Below are 24,461 nucleotides of genomic sequence, written 5' to 3' on the forward strand. Positions count from 1 at the left end.
AGAGCAAACAATATTACTGCAACATTGCTTTTCACTATATGGTAGGCGCTACGATGTAGCGTAGTACCTACATTCCGCGACAATTTAGATTGAAATAAAGGTACTTAGATTATATCATGACTTTCGTGAGGCATGTGAAATAGTTTATATTATACAGCTTACCAGTGCTACTGTTCAAATAGGTAACTCAACTAGTTTCAAGCAACGATAGGGGCTCAAACTAAAGAGGAATATTGACCGACAAATGCGTCACTGAAAAACATTAATCATTGGTTAATCCGTGTCAATTAAAATGGCATTATGTAACACATGTTTGACATTTTTCCTATTCCTTTTTTCCAGAGTACAAAAGCTACTAGATGCAGCTCGTTACTCCTACATTCTGCCGACACACAGAGCTACCATCTACTTGATAGGAGTCGTGATGGCGTACCTTATGAAAACAAAGAAATTAAACTTCACACTCACCAGTGTAAGTATTCCGGCTCCGGATCAAGCATCAGCCCTACTAGGCCCCATCTGTACTGATCCGATGTCTACATTTCGAAACCTATCTATTTAATAACATTACCTGACCCAATTAAAAGTTCCAGCGGAACTATGATTTCAAGCGTAAAAATCTTACATTAAACAAAATACCAAAAAGACAATATGTTGTAGTAAAATTATTAAACTACAAGATTTAATTCTCTGTCTTAGTAAAATGGTAACTTAATTTCTTTTTTAATTTCCAGAATCAAACAAGACTCCTGTGGACGTTCTGTTTGGTGCTGATGACGGCGACCATCGCGACCCCATACAAGTGGGGGTTGGAAGGCTACCAGTACGAACACTTCCCCGCCGCAGTATTCTCAGCAGTATCACCGATACTGTGGGGAGTGTTCATGTGTGTGTCGCATTGGGCCATAGCTAATGATTATGTTGGTAAGTTTATACCATCTACTATTAAATGTAATAAAGAAATCACACATACGTCGCCTTTTAATAATGTAATGCCGTGTAATGCCGCTATACAATGTACACCCACTTTTCACCATTTGTGTTGTATGTCCCATGTAAAAGAGGGTGATTTGCCATATACTGGGCACAATTCGAGACTCAGTGCCAAACACTGAGAAATTTTCCAAAAACCGAAAAAGGAGTAAGTAATACTTTTGCCCAACTCGGAATTCGAACCCGAATCCCTTGTCCGGCAGTCGCACTTGCGACCACTCGACCAACAAGGCAGTCTATATCTACGATTACTTTATTTACAATAATGTACTTACTAATGGACCATCCACTAAACACCACACCTCGCGATGGCTTGTTAAATCTACCTGCATTCAAAACTCACTCTTATCTCCACAGGAATAGGAACCGCATTCGTGGAGTCGCGAGTGTTCAAGTTCTTCAACAAGATTGCGTATAGCGTGTACCTGACGCAGTTTCCCATCTTCTTCTACAACGTGGGAGTGCAGAGACATGCAGAGTTTTACTCACCTTTATTACTAGTGAGTATTTGTGACTCTATTTCTATAGTGACAGGGTTCATATTTGTATCTAAAGTTAAAGGAGGACAAAGTTTAAGTTCGTTTAGTTACCAAGCTAGAACCTCATCAGATTATCTGCCTGTTGTAATATACAATTACTGTAGAATGCACAAGGTTGATTTTATTTCTAATACTACTCTTAGTGACTCCCTGACGTTACAGGTGTCCATACTGTCCACGGGTGGAATTGATTACTTACCGCTTACTACCAAAAAAAAAATATAACTGTAGAAAAATTGAAATAACCAGTTATGTTCCAATTCAAAAATGAGATAAACTTTGGAAATAATTCCTAAACTACCGGGCCACCACTACAGTTTTTATGGAAGGAAATTAGAGAGATAGATTAAAAGAGAGTTCAGAATGTATTGTTAAGCTCAAATCTCGAGAACAGATGAACCGATTAGGCGAATACTTTTTATATTGTGTCTAATTATATGTTGTTTATATTATTTCAGCTGCACGTTCCAGAAATGTTCACAGTGACAGCGATATCAATATTGACGACCGTGGCCATCGAGATGCCTTTCAACCAAGTTTACAGGATATATTTCGGTTAGTATTTACAGATTACATTATGGCAAATTAATACATACTAAATAAAGGTACATTATCTTTTTCACCGACTTAAAAAGGGAGGATGTTTTAAGTAGTATACTTTTAGAGCAGTTATTACCTGCCAATCTTTGTCTGCTAGCGTAGAAAATGTTCGTCGCATCGTCACGGTTTGATCTCCAAAGGGGTAGGCAGAGATGCACATTACGGCATGTAATGCCACTGTACAATATACACCGACTTTTCACCGTTTGTGTTATAAGTCCCATGTAATAGGCGGTGAGCTTATTTCCATATACTGGACACAGTTCAAGGCTCCGTGCTACTACTGTGAAATTTTCGAAAAACCGAAACAAGCCCAGCAATTCTTTGCCCATCCGAGTCAAACCCGAGTCCCCTTGCCGAGTCGCACTTGCGATCACTCATATTGAATATTAAATAAACTTTTTTTTTCTTTTTTTCCAGGACAATCACAGAAGAAGCTAAAAGAGAAATGATCCAAGACAAAGACTAGTGCTGTGCAATAGTTGTGTAGATATTATAATATTATTTTATTTTAGTTTTAGTAAGACATCACACAATTAGCTAGTAGGTAACATTTGACTATTTTTGTACTGTTATTATAAAATTAAATGTAAGAAAATGTAAACGATAAGTTAATAAAAATAAAATACAATGTTTTATATAAAAAATATATTTAATTTCTTTTATTTTATTCATTCCCGTGCCATTCATTCATACACAATATTGTCTCGTAACGGTACGCCTTTTACCTCCGAAGGGGCAGGCAGAGGTGCACATTACAATGTACACCCACTTTTCATCATTTGTGTTATAAGTCCCATGAAATAGGAGGTGTGTCTATTGCCATATACTATGCACACTTCTAGACTCCGTGATACTACTGAGAAAAAGACCCAGTAATACTTGATAATACTTGACCTGGGAATCGAACCCGAGACCCCTTTTCCGGCAGTGGCACTTACGACCACTCGACCCACAAGGAAGTCATTGTCTCGTTTCTATTAAAAATATGTTCAAAAGTATACCAGTATTAAATGCATAAATAAGAATTTCATTTATTCACAAAACATGTTTTAAATTAAATAATACCTTTTTAATTTAAATACATTCCTACCTACTTAATTGTAGTTCTTCAATTATGTATACTTAAGTCTATTTACGGATAACCAATTTCTAATCTATTTATGTACATAAACCCTCTTGTATGCGTCGGTATATGAGACAAAATAGAAAACTCATTGTGTCTCGCGTAGAACTCCCCGGCATACTAAGAGTTAATAAACTAAGAATCTTATCAATAAATACGATTTTTCTGTTTGACAATTCGCATTCCATTTTCTATTTCAATTTTCGAGGATACAATTGATGCTTGGGACTGGTCTTGTCCTAGACCACTTTCAAATCTTGATATATGTATCTCAAAATTTAGAGGTCTTAGCTAAAAATATAAGACGTACACCCCACATAAAAACATACCTTTTGATTGAGGGATAGGGTGGGAATCACCTTGGCCTGAAATGGGCCTTTATTTATCCATTTTTTACCCTACGTACGTCACATTTTAACAATTGTTCAAGCATATCTAGCATCTCTCATAAATGCTTTTCAACAATAAACCGTCTTTCAACTACACTTGAGTTCATTATCCACTGTCACTGTATATCAACTCTTGACTGCGACTCTGGTGTCTTCGTCGCAGTTGGGTGGGATCCTCCCAGGCATGCACTTACACCTGATGTTGTTCTTACTGTCTCTCATGAGCCAGGAGTTCTCAGGACAAGGACCCTGTGTGTTCAGGATGTGACAGGTTCCGTTGTAGGGAGCTGTACCACGTCGTGTGGTGCAGGCTTCCACCTGGAATGAAGGAAACATATTCTTCTGTAGTGCAAAAAAAAAGAAGGATGATAAAATATGGCAGCGGGATTTGTATTCTGTTAATCCATGCTGATTGTCAAGCAATCAGCATCGGTTATAATCTCACTAGCAGAACCATGTTCTTACCAAACCTTTACAACTTTCCTCAAATCTTTACAAATAACTATCAAAAAACAATACAACTCAAATGCAATTCCTATGGTAAGTATAAGAGACACAATTAATCAGGAACTGATAAAAATTTGGATTTAGTAAGTCCTCTACATTTGCTTTAGCAATACTAATCTCTAGTTTCAAAGTATTTTAACTTCAAGTATTGTTTTTAAAGCATTAACTGCCGAAAGAAAACTCTCAAGAACAAATCCTCCGCTAAGCGTCGCGTCGGTCACCAGTATCCGACGTGGCGGTTAACGTGTTAAGATTTAACAATAAAAAAATACAGTTCAAAAATGAACTAACATCTAAACGCACCTCGCGTCGACTGCAAGCACCGTTTCCACACGCACAGACTCCGTTATGGCTCAGTCCGTCTATCGCTGGTCGAGCTTCAAAGTCGAAGGCAACGACTTCTCCAGCTGGACACGGTTCTGGAGTACCAGGTCGATAGCAGCGACGACGTTCTGGCACGTACAGACGACCTCTAGCGCAAGGCACCTGGAATAATGAGGAAAAAGTTTGGTTATTTTAGCATCTGAAGGAAAGGAACAAAAATTGCATTATGTTGCATGATCATCATCATCAGCCGCGAGACGTCCACTGTAGAACAAAGCCCCTCCCCCTTAGTCCTCCACGTAGAACGACAAGCCGCCACCGGCATCCACTTCCTCTCCGCGACTGACGATGTTGCACAATAATTTGGCTTTGAAACCTCTACAGAATATAGAAGTCAGTCTTATTCCAATACTCCTACTGATACTCTGAATTTCGATTTAAAGGCGTTAAAATTCTATCTACATGCAAATCAAGTTCTAGATCTCACCTTAGTACATCGTCCGCCTCTGGCAATCATTTCATCTTGGGCGCAGGGTCCTCTAGTATACAGCCGATAGCAGACTCCATCAGCAGCACGTGCGTGGAAGTTCTTGCATCTACATTCAGCTCGGGAGCCGTGGGGAGCAACCTCGGCTATGGAGAACGTGTGGCCTCTTGGACATGGGCCCAGAGAATCTGCAATATTTGAAGAAAGAAGATATATTGAGAGTTCATCCTGTTTAAGAACACATAGAGTAAAGTTGTGAACCAGAAGTATTGGCCTGAACAAGATCAAAATATCGATATGTCATCATATTATCCAATAAGAGGTCCATGAAGTTCCTAAATTCTGGATAACTTTAACACTTAAATATCATACACATTAAACGCCATGGGGGGCAAAAGTGACCGGCGCTAGCGGAAGATTTGCCTTCAACTGATTTTTGTTGGCAGTCAATGTATTAATTAAATATCATATTTAAGTGTTAAGTATCATACTTAAGTGTTAAGTATTAAAGTTACTGCACTAGCGCCAAGACTAAGTTTTGACAAAAAGATGGCCAAATACTAGTCCAAAAAGGTCAATGTCAAATATCACATCGTTAGAATACTACATGACCATTGAAAAGAAGAGTTAGTCAATACCATTATTCATTTATCGACATTGTATGTCACGTTTCTCAATCAGTCGTTCAGTCAATTAGTTTATTTAGATTGCACAATTTTCTGCAACCGCGAATATTTGTATCCAAATACTGTCCAATCTGCTATTTGGACCGTAAGAAGTGTTCAATTAGAATTATAATTACTTGTTCTTGATTACTTGTAGTTTTCATTGGGCAGTTCTATCTATCATGTTCACTCGATAACATTTATTTTAAAGTAAACGATAATATACTTTTAATTACCAGACTGCGCCAGAAGGAGGCTTATGTTTTTTGAGAGTATGTATGTATGTTTGTATAATTGTTTGGCACGCTCTGCAGCCTAAACGGCTTGATGGATTTTGGCTTGAGAGGTGTCGTTAGATTCGTATTTACTGTGAGAGTGACACTGGATATATCAAAATAATAAAAAAGGTAATTTAAAAAACTGAAAAACCCGACTGCGTCTGACCCATTCTAGAAAGCCAGCCGTATGTGCCCTCACTAGTAAGTCTTCATATTTAGAATGGGTCCCGCAGGTCCGCGCGGTCGTGTTGAAGCATAGCTCTCCCATACTTAAAGTTGCTACTGCTTCCTTTACATAACTTCTTACTACATTTACTACATAATTACTCTTTACCCACACCCACAAAACCTACAACCAAGATTTCCCTTACCTAATTCATAACAGGCTCCAGTTTCATTATGATAATGAGGTAGATGACTCTCGCAGCCACACTTAGGTCCCGGCAGGAATAGCTGTCCCTTCTCGCAAGGACCTCTTGTGTAGTGGGGGTAGCAGCTACCATCAGCTGGCCAGTAGTGGGGACTGGAGATTTCGCACTGAAATTGTCAAAAAGTCAAGTTTTATAGTTTGTAATATCTACGGGAAATGCAGTTTAAACTTACAAATAAATGATAAGCCTAAATTATAGTGTTGTTAAAAATAAAACAAAATACTTCATCAATAATGATTCATCATTGGAATTTGGAACACGACGAGGAAATTCTTTTTTTTAAAGCACGTTGTCCCACCTTAGGATTTTCTCCTGTGTCGTGGGTGCGTTTACAAACATACAAGTTCACACGACCCAAAGAACAATTTAAGGATCACACAGAGTTGCTCCGTGCGGGAATCGAACCCGCTACACGTTGTTCGGCAGCCAGTTGCCGAGCCACCGCGCCAACCGTGCAATCTGTCTTGTTGTTTCTTTCTCAATCCACTTATGACATTTTATTGCCACTTCTAAGATCATATAACAATGACACAACAACGTTTCATAAATAACCCAATTCATAAAATAGCACACCCCTATTCACACAATACAAAACCCATTAAGAAGGTACACAGCTAAAATACTCACAGAACAATTAGCAATCCCATCTTCTCCAGCCTCCAACACTGACCCAGGGTAGCAAGGGCCTTGGGTGCTCCGGTAGTAGCATTTGCCGTCAGCAGGCCAGTAGACCAAGGTCTCATCAGCGCACTGTTGCGGTCTCACGCACATACCTTGGCGTTCACTGGAATTCATAATGGCGTATTCTCAGTAGAGCTGCGTACACGCTTTGGGGATTCACAGTTTTGCAATAGTTTTAATAGGAAATTGTTAGGTAAAGTTGTTCTTGTTAGTCATTTGGTGGGATATCTTAAAAAATGTGGTGCAATGTTTTTGATGTTTTGGTGTTTCCGTCACATTTTTATTTATTTAAACTCTATATCGGTTATAAATTCTATATCACCTTTTGGATATATTTTTTTTGTCAGACACAGACAAAATGTATGGTCACGAATTTTGAATTTATATTCATCAATACGAATCTAAATTATGCATATGAAGATCAAGTTCACATTTTATGCACGTTACACACTTAACGATTTAACTATACAGTAAACAGTTGAACTATATGTATAGTTTTAACTGAATCAAATCAAGAAAACATAAATATGTACAGTTAAAACTAGACAGTTAAATCATAAGGTGAGTAGCGAGCATTAAAATTCACAAAGTCTTACAATAAATAAATAAATAATTACTATGACATCAGTTTATGGAACTTCCTTATCAAAAACTAGTGTCGAAACATCATTTCATATGTAACAAAACAAATGACGAAACATAATTTCATATGTAACAAAATCTAGAACAGAGTCAGGTCATATAGAATGGTTAGCCGCCAGGCCAAAGTATAATATATCTATTATATATCTAATATATCTATTATACTCGGGCTGCAATATCTTAAACGGTATACAAACGAGATAATACTCTTAGCATATTATTTTTAACTTAATTTGAATGTGAATGTTTAACTGTTGTGCTCAATATTATGTCATAACAAATGGAATCTTTCTTGGAAGATGTAACTTTTACTTTACGGTTTCTGGAACATTTGTGAGTAAATTATGGCTAAAGTTTAACATTTTAAATTACGAATGATTTAGGAATGCAATAGGCAATAAAGATGGATACCACCAACGGGTCCTGAAATTGAATGAAAAACAGACTACTTGCTGTTAGCAGCGAGTAGTCTGTTTAACATCGTCAACATCACGCCTTTGATTCCCAAAAGAGTAGGCGCACAGTACGCCACTGCCACTGCACAATGTACACCCTCTTTTCAACATTTATGTCATAAGTCCCACGTGAGCCTATTTCCATATACCGGGCACAGTTCCAAACTCTTTGCTGCTACTGAAGTAAGCCCAACAATGCTTTGTCCGACCTGGGAATCGAAACCGAAACCCCATTGCGCGGCACTCGACCATCGAACGAGCTGTTGTTAATTTATTTAGCAACATATTCATTTTGTACCAAGCCAGGTATTTGATTTCAAACGCAGCCATATTGTAGAACAAGAAACCGGTTGTTTGCACCCAAATTAAGAACAGATTTCAAAACAAAACAAAACACAATCTTGTTCTAAAATTAGCTTTAGGGGATTTAAAGTCAGGTCAAGTTTGTTTCGGTATTTCGAAAATGTATCTCAGTAGTAGCACAGAGTCTGGATTGTGTCCAGTATATGACTATAGACTCACCCCTATTACATGGGACTTACTGACAGACTCAGAGACATTAATTAATGTTTAATTTTTGTTCCGAAAACAATTGCTAAGAACTGGATAAAGTAACCATTAAATGACTCTGAGTATGGCGGTTATAACACAAATATTGAAAACTGGGTATACATTGTAGGGGCATTATGTGCCGTAATGTACAAATCTGCCTATCCCTTCGGGGATAAAAGGCGTGATGTTTAAGTCAGGTGAAAAATATTAAGAAAATAAAACAGTGTCTTCAAACCCGTAGCAATTAGTTTAACTGTCCTAACAATGTACCTGGACACCTTTAAAGTGGTTTAAACAATCTGGACAGTGTTGAACGACTTTCACTAACTAAATACGTTACGTTACGTTAGTTTAAGGTTAATTTAACTGGGCCTGTCACGATAATATGGCGTAAAAGCCTGAAGGTTTAAAACTTGAACCGTTAAAGTATCGTATTACATAATTGTACCTATTTGATATCTTTGAACTCGCTCCTAGTAAGTAGTAGTTTACTGTTATGCGAGTAGAGCTAAGATCGTTTGGTTTCAGGTTACAGCATGTTTTTAGTGGTAAAAGTCACTACAATTTACACAGATATTATTAGTTCAATAAAAACTCCTCCTCCTTTCAATAATAACCGGAGCTCTAGCTTAAAAAGCAGGAGCAGGAACAGAGTGGTTTTTAGTAAGTAAAAGCCTGACGCTCCCTCTGTCTACGCTGCGGATCGCCCAAGGCGAGAGAAATTATTGGATGATCTTTCCCCCTTAAAAAAACCTACAGACTATACCTATAGACTACCTCTGTAATTTGGTACTGTTATCAAATTATTCAAAATGTATATCCCTTCTTTAGCCAGATGACACAAGAAGAATCATTCCAATCCTACCATAATGTAATCCCATTAAAAATACGTTTTATCGAAAGAAAAGCTAACTTTTCAGCTTACATGATGAGCCGTCCAGATGCTTACCTACCCTCTCTTGTTGAATGACTCCTCGACGGGTGCGAAGTACTCCCCTGGCCTGCAGGGTCCCCTCTCGAAGAGTTTGTGGCAGGTGTTCGTGTGAGGGAGCTGAGCAGTGCCGGGAGGACACTTGCACTCCGCTATAGTCCGCCCGCCCCATCTCCCTGGACTCAGCTCTTGGGTTTCTGCGCATGGGTGTCCTTTCTGGAAAAAAGAGATATGTATTTAGTACAATAATCTATAAAATAGTAGAATTACTATAATGTAGTATAGAATTACATTTGTTGTTGGGATATAAGGATATTTTGAGAGTTCAATACTGATTAAATACGATATTTTTGTAATAACTAACATAAGATATACTTTATTTTGTGTAAAGAGCCGCTTCTTGATTAACAAATACTTCGTAAGAAGCGAAAAAATTGTATACATTTACAATTAAGTGGCAATTTGTATCACATATTGTTCTATAAGGTTTCTTGTACTTTATTGTACTGTTGTATTAATCAATATTTCAAAGCTAATTAACTTAACCTGACAATAAACATCTATAAACTCTGAGGTTGTCAGAGGTCAAAATACCTTTACGTGACAAATGTAACTAAAGACCTTACATACATACTTCTTTATCACAGATAAAAAAAACTATGAAAAGCCATAACAAAAAGAAGGGCTATAAAACAATGACTTAGATAAAATCTCTTGCAAACAATATCAGAATCACGATAAAACAAGCCTAACAATGTTTAATTCTATAATTTTTTCGCAATCCCTTTGTTTCATACCTTTACTAAGCTTATAATTTTATCTACGACTTTGTAATTTATTATCGTTGAACACGAAACTTATTACTTCGTATTTAATTTGCATGTTTGTAATTAGGCAAAAACGTTAATATTGTTTGAGTGAAGCAAAAAGCTTTGACTGCAAGGTTAATGTTATTTTAATTTCAAAAAGAGTTTTTTCTAAGTTGGTACGCTCGTGTGCATAATTAAAGACTTGTAGGAGTCATGGGACGCTTATTATTTGGATGCAAGTGCTACTATCAAGACAGAGATTAACTGCACTTAATCTTGACTGCACGGTTGGCGTAGAGATTGGGCAACGGGCTACCGAGCAACATGTAGCGTATTCGATTCCCCAAGGAGCAACTCTTTATGTGATCCACAAATTGTTGTTTCGAGTGTGGGTGTCATGTGTTTGTGAACTTGAATGTTTGTAAACGCTAAGAATATATCCATAGGATGCCTATAGTATTGACGGAGAATCTTAACACCGCGATTCAGAAAACGGTCTCAAATAAAAAGCGCCATCTATTGACGAAAGTTGGAACAATATTTTCTGTGAATCGCGGGTTTCTTACATATAAATGCTATGTGGTTAAACACAATCTATTCCGTAATAGAAGTATCACCCTCCTCTTTATTGCCTATAAAAGTTCGCATGCCTCCATTGCGTGATGCCATTAAAAACTTAAACAGTATCGATTAAATTGCAACGCTCAAACACACGATGATGACAGCAGCCCTAATTAACAGGCTCACTATGATCTACGTGGGAACCCTAATTGGTATCTAATGTTTTTGTCAGCAATTTGTACTAACCTGACAGTTTGGTGTCTCTATGTCAGTTCTTTTTTTATTTAATCTTACAAAATGGCATCCATGTTGCTTGTGGCCTTTTTATGTTTGGAATTGCAAAGATTGTGGTTTCTACATACATAGAATACGTTGGTACGAGGTTTAGTAAATTGAGCTTCCCAACTTCTGTCAATCTTGTTTTCCTAATGGGTTTTGCCTCAGATCAGAGATGGTATTTCTCTGTTCTGTGGGTTTTGCCAATGCACAATGGTTTGTGCATATTATCCTGTTAGTTTGCTGTATTTTTTGTTCTAAAGTTTAGTGTTTGCTTGCAAAGTGATAATTCGTAGCAAGCCGTGAAATGATGGCACAGTTGAATATTTTTTTACCACACCACATTTAACAACCTGGCCAGGCCTGACCAGGCAGCAACCTGTATTAAACCTGAATCTGCTGTATCCAGTCAGCCTACCAAGTACAAAGATCACAGTGAACCCTCCTATTTTGAGGAAACCTTTAATCCAGCAATGGATTGTCGCGGTCTGTTGATAGCGACGATTCTTTGCCATCTCTTGATAGCCTTCAGAGTCCTAGTCTATTTTTTTAAGGGACGACATCATCCAATGTCTTCTCCCGCCTCGGGCGAGGCGAGGCGATGGGATTGTCAGACTCTTAATGACTAAAAACCACCCCGTTCCTACTCCTGTTTTTGGAGTCGGAGCCCCAATAACCCGCTAAGCAGTCCGCAGCTACAGCTTGGTTTTAAAATAGTATAGAGCATCAAACCGACAATAAAACCAGAGTTATAAAAGAAACAAATCTCATAAGCAAAACAAGTCTAATTTATTTCAGTCGGTAACTAGGTAAGTACATTATTATGTAATTTTTATAACCTTAAACTATTTAATGTCTCTCATCCTCATTCTTAAACACCAATTACGAATATTCAAAGCACAATAATATGAGATTAATTATAACCCACAAAAACATTTCATGTTAAATGTTGCCAAGACGAGACCATATAGCTCGCACTGTCAAAAAGTAATCAGATCCCGTGTAGAGCCAAGTTTCTAACCCTACATGCCCAGACCTAAATCGATAAGCCCTAATTTCACACTCAAGTTACGGGAAATTCTACAGCCATAGCTCGTACTGCGTAGTTCGTAGCGCGTAGCAGAGTTTTTACGCTATAATCTCGTAGGCGTGCAAACCTTGGACGTAACTGGCGAGTCGGCCGCACGGACTTTTTGCTATTCGTCATATGGGCTTGAGCTTAAAAATCTATTCAATCTTCTAAACTCTTTCCGTGCGGCCAACTCGCCAGTTACGTCCAAGGTTTGCACGCCTACGAGATTATAGCGTAAAAACTCTGCTACGCGCTACGAACTACGCAGTACGAGCTATGGCTGTAGAATTTCCCCGTAACTTGAGTGTGAAATTAGGGCTTATCGATTTAGGTCTGGGCATGTAGGGTTAGAAACTTGGCTCTACACGGGATCTGATTACTTTTTGACAGTGCGAGCTATATGGTCTCGTCTTGGCAACATTTAACATGAAATGTTTTTGTGGGATTTCATTTCTTTTTGTAGGTACTTTTTATCAATGAAAATTAAAACACTAGTATCTAAACCTTTACCTACTAAACTACTAACAATTAAATATTAGGCAAATGGTTTTTTCTCCGCGATAGCAAACTTTTAAATCACCGAAATATTCCGAAAATTTTTCATTCAACGAGACAACCGTCACCGACGTCTGCCCTCGCGCGTCTGCCCGCGTTCGGGTGCCGCGCTCGCTGACGGGCCGATTATTTTTAGCTACTGCGCGGGGACGAGGGGGCAGGCGGCGGGCGTTGGCGCATACTATACTTACGATGCTTATGTTCAAAAGTATAGGTTGATTAATAAACACTTACCGAAGTGAAGTGTAGTAATATTATTCATATCTAAGTACTTATGGGTAGGATAATGTTTTGATTTGATGAAAAGTTTGTGTTCTATGTACTTGTGTATAATTTTCAGATCTCAAGCAGGAAATAGGGAATTAAGTTTCCCTATTTCAGGTTTTTACCCCTCCGCGGCCGCATTCAGACCTCTAGCGTCAAAAGTTGCGGAAGTCTCGAACAAACTTTCACCCCTAGTTTAAGGGGTTGGGGGTAAAAGTTCCAAGTTTTAGGATTTTTTTGTTGTTTGGGTACTAATACTAGCTTACATACCAAATTTCAGTTTTCTAGGACTTCAGGAAGTACCTTAAGAATTTTGTTGATCATCAGTGAGTGAGTGACGAAATCGGGGTATTTTAGATATCAATAAAATCTAAAGTATAAGAGCTATGTAATTGAAACTTTAGAGGTTTATTAAGTCTACCACTGACATTATATCCTGAAAATTTTGTTTATCTGGTATAACCCAAACACAAGTTATGAAGGTTCAAAAATACGACGAAGCGCTTCGAGAAAAGGTAGGTAGTGCCCTTGCGCTTGCGCTTCGCTTGGCTCGTCTTGGCGGGGGCACTACCGTGCCCCCAGATTTAATGAATGCTTTAAATAACGAACGAATAAAAACGAATCCAGCAACTCAATTATAAATAAAACTTCAAAGAAAAAATTACAAAAACTTTACAATCTGCATAGCATTTGAATAGCAAAAATATCTGACATGCTTAACTAAGTTTTTTTTTAAAACTGCAAAAAATAGACGAAGTAAAATTAATGATCCAATTGTAGGTATGGAAGTCGGTAGGTAATGTATTGGATTATTTAGCTTATTTTGATCCGGAGCTGCGGTAAACGGTAGGTATAGGATAATACCTACCGTTTACCGGGGCTCCGGCTCGAAAAGTAGGAGTAAACTAGTACTCTTACTGACTAAAAACCACCCCGGTTTTTAGTAAGTAAGAGTCTGACACTCTCTCTCGCCAATTCATTTGAGGATTTTTCACCTCAAAATAAAAAATATGATTGAAGGGAATCCATTACGGTGAATTTTGGAAATTCTAGTACCTAACCTCTAACTCTTCAGTGAACTACACAACAGATGTGGCACTCAAAAATAACATACACATAACACTTTATATCATTTTTAATGACACTTTACTCAACTCTAGTACCATACCATAATACCATAACATGACATAAACATGTTACTTTTATATTCTCATTTCCACCATAAAGTTTGTTCGTGTTAAATGGCAGAGTAACGACTTGTAAGCCATTACGAGTAACGCCAGGAGGCAAAACAAGCTGTGACTATTACGTGCATAAACTTGATTACCGTAAAAGTGATAATGTTCGTGGCACGTGTCGGTTATATTATGAGACCTGTTTTGATGTTGAAGATAAGCTTCTGCCCATTTAAGATATTAATACATATAGGTACGTCTAAGAGTGCTTTTCCATCAGAGATGTACTTTGTGTACTGTGTATGCGTTTGGCTTCCACCAATCGTAATCATTGGGACACAATAGCTCAACACTGCAGTGCACTGGTAGAAACTGACTCAGTTAACCTATGTTTTTTAACTTTGAAACGTTAAAATAAATTGTCCGTCAGTCTATCTATTAGTGAAGCTAAGTGCTCGTTCCAAAGTGTAAGTTCAAATAAAAAAGAACGAGCAAGTAACTCCATTGGTACCTACTCTTTACAAAAAGAAAAATGTTTTTTTTTACAATATCTCTGATATGTATCATATTATATATCATATTTTATCCTTTACCTCATATATATAAGAATTACGTATTGTAGAAGTTAAAATAATAAGGAAAGCAGTAGCTCAGAATTAAAGTAATATTAATTTACTTAGTCAGCGCCAAATACATATTAAACCAGGTAGCGTAAAATATTAATATAGTCACTTCGGAGTTCGTGTCACATTTACCACTTCGCTTCACATTTATGATTAAGTAATATTCAATATTGATTTTCTCTTCTAATTAACATGTTATGACTTATCTACTCGTATCTGCATATCAATCAAGTAATAATTGCACCGAACTTCTACATTAGAAATTGGGGAGTTCCCAATTGCAAACAATTGTGCCACTAGACAAAATTACCAATCCGCCAAATATAGGTAAAGTCAAAGTTAAATAATTTATAACAATTAAACCATAAATAAGTAACCTACTTTTGAAATCTCAACAAATCAAGAAATTAATAATAGTCTGTCCATCAATAAAGGGTATTTTGTCGTATTCTCTATCAAAAGTATTTAAATGCATTGAATAAAATGAAATGCTAATTCCATCTTAGCACATCTAATAGCAAAATTAATTTCTTCCTAATTAATTCAAACCTAACCAAAAAGGGTATAGCATGTAGCTAGGGTCCATAATTGGCACAAACACACAAACATAAAGACTTCAAAACAATTTATGTGTTCTTCCGCATTGAAGAATATCCTTCACAACAAACAGTGAACCCGTCCAAAGCGTTGGATAACTTGCCTTATGCCCCTTGAACTCAAACAAACACGTAACCTTACAAACTACAACAGAAAATAAACTCTAAACCTGTCACTTAAAGTTTAAATTGATTCAATATAAATAGATTTCCGAATCACACATTGATGCTATTTAAATAAAACGAATTTGTGATTCAATATTAATGATATTTTACGTGTTAAATTATACTGGTGTGACTTCGATGAAGAAGTGGGTTTGGATGTCGTATGACGTCATCGTATCGTCCTAAATATGGCCACTTTCTCCGACCTGATTAAGGAGGTTGGTGTCGTGAGTCAGTTTGCATTCACTATTTAATCTCAACCTTCTTGGAGATGTTCCACTTTTGAAACACAATGTCTGCTCGTAGGCCCCAGGCGATTTAGCACGTATACTTTCTTTCGATTTATTGGTCCCATTTGGTCCTTATTACTACCTATTTGAACATTGTTAATCGATGACCATAAATATATCTAATACATTTTTATTTCTCTAATGATGGATGACCAAACAGTTGCTCATAGATAAATAACTTACACATACTAATTTAATTTTATTAATTACGAATCGTCATTTATCTTATAATGCCTATAGGCTACATAGAAACTGTGAAATTGGACATACATGATCGAAATAACTTTTACACATATTCCTTTTCCAGTCCACAGAGTCTACTTTTAACACAATCGACGTTAAGATCTAAAAATAAACTGAATAGATTTAACTATCTTATTATAATATATGTCTACTTTTACGAAACCGTCCGATTAAGTCAATTGGAAATTAATTGGCGCCATCTTTAAATTCCGTCTACGGAGGAGACAGTAAGTGGTTTATGCTATCGGACTTTTAATTTTGTTCTACTTTTCATTGAACTTCGATAGTTTAAATTTAAATGTGGACTCAATTGTAAAATGTACATCTATTAGTCCATGAAGGGCTAAACAAATATTATAGTTTGATTAAGCACAAATAATTTTATTAGCTCTTTTGAAATAGGAACTGATCACTTATCATCAGGTGATGCGGCTGCTGGTTTGCACCTGTTATTATCTACATAAAAAAATCTATTATTTTAGACTAAAGGCCGAAAATTATGATTGAAACCTTTTTTTAACCATAAAACCTAACAACACTTTATTTTTCAAACCCTTCTGTTATTCAAACTGTACTCGAGGCAGACAAAATTCCAAACACAATAAAAAATAACGGAGAAATATGTTCGAAGAAAATATTACTAAAATACTATAGATACAAAGATAGGGTTTACTCAATGATGACTATGGCTCGTGGCAGGTTAGACCAGACCAATGCTAGCTCAAGGGAATATCGTTTAACGGTACACTTTATAAAGTTGCAAAATGATTGGATGTCCAAGTGCAGGTTGTGAATTCTATTGTAGCATTAGCATACAGAACAATAGATTTGTATGATTTATAGATAGTTCCGGGTTTAAATGGTATATTGTAGATAGACCGTAAGGGCAAATCTAGGGGCACGGGAGTACCCCCGCCAAGGCGAGCCAATATAATTTACTAAATACACACAACTAAGATTCAGATACACAAAATCAATCTGATACGTCTGCCAAGCTAATCTAATGTTTATTCATTATTAAAATACACATAAGGCTCATTCATGCAAATTTTTCGAGGACGCTCTTCTAGTTTCTAACTACAGCGGAGCTCATAACCAATCATGATAGTTATTATGCAAAAACTCATTATTAAGTTTTATTTTAATCACTAAACGTTCCAATAGATAGCATTTCCATTATAATAAGGTTATATGCGATACAAGCAAGCTGTTTGTCACGAGATCATCATGGTAATTGTATCAATTATTCCTTCTAAGTACGAATTACTGTCAAAGCGGCCATCTCACGTCAGGCCGGAGACATCAGTAATTACCCATACCATGGGAAACTATTACCACGGCCTACTAACACATTATGTAAGGAACATTATGCCTAATTAAATGTTATTATTCAAATTACTGACATAAGTGTAGTGCATAAGACACATTTTACATAATTTTCTAATCAGATTATGTCAGGGTCGTCTGTGAAATACATTTCTTGAATTCAATTATCTTTCTCTTCGTTTTCTGCCACTGAGCGCCTCAAAGAGCCATCAGACCACCACAGATGGGTCCCAGTTGAGCTGATGATGATCCAGAGCTGCGGATTACCTAGTGGGTTTACCGAGACTCCGGCTCGAAAAGCAGGCGTAGGAACGGGTTTATAGGTTGGTTTTTTAGTCAGTAAGAATCAGACACTCCCTCTCGCCTCACCCAAGACGGGAGAAGTAATTGGATGATGGCCCCCACAAAAAAAGTTGCTATTGGTGCATCTCATACGATATACTAACTAGAATGGATTTTATCATTAGAATAAATAAGACAAATTAATATCAAAGCGCCGATAAAAAACTGCACGCTTTATAATTATGATAACTGTGAAGAAAGTTCAAAAACAACACACGTCAGTCATGTCAATATGAAAAATAATTATACTATAGATACTGAGACACGCTCATGAAGAATCGTGACCGAAATATACAAACGTACAAATATATATTAAGTGTTACATACATACATAGGCAATACAACTTTTGAAATCATTCCATACGGCCTTGAAGATTCTTGAGGTTATAAAATGCAGATAATTATTTCAAGCCATTTAGAATCGTCCACGGCATTTATCACATTCTATTATTTGCTATGACTAACCAAAACTTTCTAGCTTCTGAATCACAAGGTCGCTTTAAGACCAAATTGATATGTAAATAAGTGTGAATACTATATGCAATTTGGTGGTGAAATTCAATTCCAAGATCTTCAGAGAGTTCTATAAGTACAATGAAGGATTTGCGATAAAACTTCCTACGTAGCTCAATCTACAAAAATGGGTTCCTTGCTAATGTTATTTCATAATCGGCAAACCCAAATACAGCACTTAACACCTGCGTTTAGGCACACAAGACTGTCAGTATCTAAAGATGGACACTACTAGACGTTCCTAAGTAAAGACATAAGACGCGATAATCAACCGCAGACCAACTTTATGACAATGAATTTGAACCTTAAGAAAAAATAATATAAAAATAAAAATCAAATAAAATAGATAATAAGGAACAAGTTAATGAATATGAAGCTGAACTAATTATAACAAATTAACCAGAAGATCTCGAAATGAATGCACTTAAACAAAATAAACATGAGTGAAAAGTAATTGAATGAATACTAAAGCTGTGTGAAGCTGTTCATAGCCATACCAATATTGAATGTTCGATGTTCAACGTATCATTAGATTTTCACGGCAATCTGCTCCGTATGACATTCTGTTTCAAATGTTAAATGAATCAAATTGCCGTTACGTGATTATTTTGGTGACGATTCCGTACGATATGGTGAAGTTTATCGATTTTAACGTTATTTTGTGTGTTCACAGTATTTTTGGCTTTTACATTTCAATGTTTTATTTTAATTTCACACTCAAAACTAAGCCTTATTTTTACCTGTCATTGTGTTAAGATAAGACAAAATAATGAAAGACATTTTTAAGGCAATTGGAAACAAAAACCTTAAAGCATTTGAACACTTCTCGAAAATTAATCATTGATTAATGGTCCATAAAGCATCGACTAACGCAAATCTCAAATCAAAAGCCCACCAGTCACAAGATCTTGGAGATTCTCAAATAACGTAAGTCGATTACAGCAGCGTACCAAATCCCATAAGCTTTCCTTTCTCCATCTTTATGGACGACACTCCCTGCCATAAGTCCTCACATTGTCCGAAAATCCAAAATAATCCTTGATTTACGACTTGGAAGTAACTATAAATAAGTATTAAATATTGCTATTCCGGTTCTGTGAGTGGCTACCGTAGTATTGGTGAAAGACCGTGACCGATCGGTATTGTTATGCCACACACTGACCCACTGCGGTTACATTCGCATTTCGCCGTTTCACAATGATTCGTCATTATTTATTTACTGATTAATTGATTTTGAATGATTTGGCCTTGAGTTTGGAGTGATACAAAAACTTGTTGGTGTTATAGGCGCCATGCGCCTGTGGATAGTTGAAAAGAACGATTAGTAAATAATCTTCTATCCTGATTTTGCTTTGGCAAAAATCACAGACGAATTGAAATTTGGAATCGGGAATAAAGTTTTTCTTCAACTATGAGCTGATTGTTGAGCTTAGTAGAAGCTCTGCTCTGCTCTAGTAGAGTGCTATTAGCAAGGGCTAGCATAATACCATCACAGCACCCACCATAGCAGACGGAATTGAGCTGATGATGATGATGTAGATATTCAGAATGATTAAGATATCTCCACTATATATATCATGTACACACTTGAATCATTACCGAAACCTATTTCTAAACATACCACACCAATTTTCTCCCCCATTTGACGTTCAAATTGAAAAGCTTTAAAAACTCAACAGTGTGAAACATTGCAGGATATTATCCAATCCTCGTACACTCGTACATATTCCCGCGAAATGTGTGCCATGTCCTGTCACCTGTACCGCAACCATTAATCACTGCGCAATACGGAATTACGGACATGTAGAGTAACAAGCATTTGTACTTGTATATGTACGATTTTATCTCGAAATGTTTCATCTGTCTAGACTGCTAAATTGGTTGTCTCCTGTTCAATTTTAAATTTGTGTGTATTTTTTTTTTACTTACTTTTGAAGACACCTCCCAAATTTTTTACTTTTAATTTATCCATCTACATCTGCAATATGAAAAGTGTGGCTCATGCATCATCAACGCCGTAACTACGTTTTTTGTAAAGGCCTATTTAATCTTATGCATAAGTTAATCTTAAAGGCAACTCTCGCTCTCGACAAGATTTTTTTACATCACCCATGATGTCCGTACTGTATCTAAAGACCATGTTTAATCAACTTCTCATTTCTAGTTCCTACAGTTTAAGTAGTCAGAAGTTCTATAACAAAGGATTTTGACGATATTGCAAAGGTGTCTGCTTTGCGTTTTACTATGCTTTCCATTTCATTTTTAACTTAATATTCTGCCTTCAAAACTGCAATCTCCGTGTAAATATTTCGTCCAGGCCGGCAACGCACCCGCTTCCTCTGGTATTGCGGGTATCATAGGCGGCGCTGATCACTTACCATCAGGTGGTGACACGTCTGCTCATTTGCCCCCTATTCCAAAAAAAAAAAGCTTCTAGTGTTCTTCAAATATTAACGCTTAAACCATCTCTATGTATCAAGATACTTTGGTCTCTATAGGCTGTTGATAATGTATGTTCTTAAACATATTATTATCATTATAACAAAACTCTACAAACCTATTCGTTTCAACCCACTTCACAATAAAGGAAGTATAAATTCAAGTTCAATATCAAATTAATTATTATGTTATCGGCTTACTCACGTAATGCTTTGACGATTAACTCGACTAGTTTCAAGCCATGCAAGAGGCTCATATTCATGAGGAGCATTTCGCGACACACGACGCGGCGATTGTCACGCTGCTACTGACGACTCGAGTTTCGCGCCCATCGCGCCCTCTGCCTGGAATCGCGCGTACTATACGGCGCGTGCGACGTTGTTGGCTCGTTAGACTCGTTCGCCGGCGGCTGCGTAGGTGTTGGGTTCGATTCTCGGGTCGACGCAAAGACGGTGCTGCATACCGCGCTCACTGTGTCACACTCCAGACCCGCAACATTGTAGGCTGACGCAGATTGTAGACTTGGCTTCCAGGCAGGAGGTAATGCCCAGCCACCGTCTCTGTTGAAGTTGGGACGACGACTTATTTCGATGGCCTCACGTACTTTCCGCGGTACGAAGTATTTCTCCCTCGCTAGTACGGAGACCTTGTCGAAACGGAGGAAGTGAGTCGTGCCCGCGCTACAAGCATGCTCGGCTACTGCAGATGTATGGGTGTCCATGTTCTTCACACTGCGTATGTGTTCCTTTAGTCTGGTTGTGATGTTGCGGCGAGTTTCCCCGATGTAACTCGAGCCACAGTCGCACGGTATCATGTATACCCCGGGAACTGCCAGTGGATCCTTGTCCTTAGGCGAGCGTAATAAGTTTCGTATTTGACCGGGTGGGCGGAAGATCGTCCTGATGCTGTATCTTCGGCGTAACAGGTGTCCGATGGTGTCGGTTACTCCTTTCACATAGGGTAAAAATGCTGGAGTCCGCTCCGCAACTGCCGGTCGTCTTTTACATGATGAGCTCGCCAGTCGAGTACATTGGCGCCAGTTGTACCCATTAGTTTCCAGTACCCGTCGAAGGTGATCAAGTTCCGCGTCAATGTACTGGGGATCACACAGGTTCAGTGCCCGGTTGATTAAAGTACGGGGAACAGAGGCAAGGTGGGAGGGATGATGGTGTGAGTCGGCTCGTAGGTACCGGTCCGTGTGTGTTGGTTTACGGTAAACCGTGTGTGTCAGGCGGCCGTCCGTTTCACGCCTCACGAGCACGTCTAAGAACGGCAGCATTCCTTCTTTCTCCTCCTCAGTAGTGAACTGAATGCTACCGTGCACCGAGTTTAGGTGTCCCACGAATTCCGCCACATGTTCCCGGTTGATGACAGCAAATACGTCATCAACATATCTCCACCAGTATCGCACCAGTATAAATATTATCACCACAACATTGAACGGGACAGATTTACCTACTGGATACATTGACAGTGTAAGCCATTGCCTGACAACAGGTTATTTCTTGTGGAGAGGGGATTATTACCAGCAAGTGAACGGGGTTGCTATGGGTTCGCCACTAGCGCCAGTGATTGCTAATATGTACATGGAGTGGTTTGAGGGTCAAGCCTTAACATCCGCCCCGGTGCGACCGCGATACTGGTGGAGATATGTTGATGACGTATTTGCTGTCATCAACCGGGAACATGTGGCGGAATTCGTGGGACACCTAAACTCGGTGCACGGTAGCATTCAGTTCACTACTGAGGAGGAGAAAGAAGGAATGCTGCCGTTCTTAGACGTGCTCGTGAGGCGTGAAACGGACGGCCGCCTGACACACACGGTTTACCGTAAACCAACACACACGGACCGGTACCTACGAGCCGACTCACACCATCATCCCTCCCACCTTGCCTCTGTTCCCCGTACTTTAATCAACCGGGCACTGAACCTGTGTGATCCCCAGTACATTGACGCGGAACTTGATCACCTTCGACGGGTACTGGAAACTAATGGGTACAACTGGCGCCAATGTACTCGACTGGCGAGCTCATCATGTAAAAGACGACCGGCAGTTGCGGAGCGGACTCCAGCATTTTTACCCTATGTGAAAGGAGTAACCGACACCATCGGACACCTGTTACGCCGAAGATACAGCATCAGGACGATCTTCCGCCCACCCGGTCAAATACGAAACTTATTACGCTCGCCTAAGGACAAGGATCCACTGGCAGTTCCCGGGGTATACATGATACCGTGCGACTGTGGCTCGAGTTACATCGGGGAAACTCGCCGCAACATCACAACCAGACTAAAGGAACACATACGCAGTGTGAAGAACATGGACACCCATACATCTGCAGTAGCCGAGCATGCTTGTAGCGCGGGCACGACTCACTTCCTCCGTTTCGACAAGGTCTCCGTACTAGCGAGGGAGAAATACTTCGTACCACGGAAAGTACGTGAGGCCATCGAAATAAGTCGTCGTCCCAACTTCAACAGAGACGGTGGCTGGGCATTACCTCCTGCCTGGAAGCCAAGTCTACAATCTGCGTCAGCCTACAATGTTGCGGGTCTGGAGTGTGACACAGTGAGCGCGGTATGCAGCACCGTCTTTGCGTCGACCCGAGAATCGAACCCAACACCTACGCAGCCGCCGGCGAACGAGTCTAACGAGCCAACAACGTCGCACGCGCCGTATAGTACGCGCGATTCCAGGCAGAGGGCGCGATGGGCGCGAAACTCGAGTCGTCAGTAGCAGCGTGACAATCGCCGCGTCGTGTGTCGCGAAATGCTCCTCATGAATATGAGCCTCTTGCATGGCTTGAAACTAGTCGAGTTAATCGTCAAAGCATTACGTGAGTAAGCCGATAACATAATAATTAATTTAGTATGTCTCACGAAAGTTACAATAAAATCAAGTTCAATATCAATATTCATCCTTCGCTTCACAAGCCGAGCCAAGTTTGCTAAACGGTGCATCACCATGGGAATATGGACTCAACTCAACAGCGTAATTGTTTATTCAAGAGATGCACAAAACTCCACGTATTATGTAAGAGGCATTCCCGAAACTAAGTCGTTTTATGTGAGACTGTGAGATTTGGGGTCATGGTACTGGCTATCTTACTGATGTTACGTAATGACAACGAACTGTGAATGCAATATAGAGGTTCAACAGAAGTATCAGAAAATAGGAGTTGTCCTATTTTGTCTCAAGTTCTAAACCATATTTGGTCTTTGGGTTTAGCTACATTTTAGTGAAGATTATCTTCATACTTTGATTGAAAATCCCTGTCTTTTAAAATTCAACCATATGTACCGTATGTACATTGTGGTAAGCCAAATTTTCCCATATTTTTAGACTTACTGTTATTCTCTACACTAAATAAATCAAAGAGTATCAAAATGTTTACACGACAAAGGTATCTTAACCTTCTGTACTTAAATATACTGCATCAATTACTAGATACAATTCCATACGGTACGGTACTTTAATAGTTCAAATTCTTTCTTATTTTTCGTAAATTATCATTCTTGGATGCGTAGTTAAAAAACTATTAAGGTGCGAGTACCGTTGGCATATTTCGACATCTTTCGCTAAGCGATCCTTTGGTGTTTTGTAAGAAAAA

At 38.5% G+C, this 24,461-nt stretch overlaps 2 protein-coding genes across 4 annotated transcripts in view; one reads left to right on the forward strand and one right to left on the reverse strand.

Annotated features, from left to right (window-relative positions):
• Positions 1 to 2,781, forward strand: part of LOC118263678 (nose resistant to fluoxetine protein 6) — a 41,096-nt gene extending 38,315 nt beyond the window's left edge. The window contains exons 8-12 of the mRNA XM_035575794.2: positions 343 to 472; positions 735 to 924; positions 1,351 to 1,493; positions 1,991 to 2,087; positions 2,553 to 2,781. Coding sequence (XP_035431687.2) covers positions 343 to 472; positions 735 to 924; positions 1,351 to 1,493; positions 1,991 to 2,087; positions 2,553 to 2,584 — 592 coding nt within the window. The 3' untranslated portion in view covers positions 2,585 to 2,781. The remainder of the gene's footprint in view (positions 1 to 342; positions 473 to 734; positions 925 to 1,350; positions 1,494 to 1,990; positions 2,088 to 2,552) is intronic.
• LOC118263877 (uncharacterized) overlaps positions 2,766 to 24,461 on the reverse strand; it is a 34,927-nt gene continuing 13,231 nt past the window's right edge. For 2 of the 3 annotated variants that reach the window (XM_035576085.2, XM_035576086.2), the window contains exons 3-8: positions 9,623 to 9,816; positions 6,967 to 7,123; positions 6,280 to 6,445; positions 4,966 to 5,153; positions 4,446 to 4,640; positions 2,766 to 3,965 (exon numbers count right to left, since the gene is read on the reverse strand). In XM_035576085.2, the coding sequence (XP_035431978.1) occupies positions 3,774 to 3,965; positions 4,446 to 4,640; positions 4,966 to 5,153; positions 6,280 to 6,445; positions 6,967 to 7,123; positions 9,623 to 9,816 (1,092 nt within the window). In that variant the 3' untranslated portion in view covers positions 2,766 to 3,773. The remainder of the gene's footprint in view (positions 3,966 to 4,445; positions 4,641 to 4,965; positions 5,154 to 6,279; positions 6,446 to 6,966; positions 7,124 to 9,622; positions 9,817 to 24,461) is intronic. The other variant, XM_035576087.2, reaches the window with a different exon arrangement.

The sequence above is a fragment of the Spodoptera frugiperda genome, chromosome 27 (genome assembly GCF_023101765.2).
Source record: "Spodoptera frugiperda isolate SF20-4 chromosome 27, AGI-APGP_CSIRO_Sfru_2.0, whole genome shotgun sequence".
Classification (NCBI taxonomy): Eukaryota; Metazoa; Arthropoda; class Insecta; order Lepidoptera; family Noctuidae; genus Spodoptera; species Spodoptera frugiperda.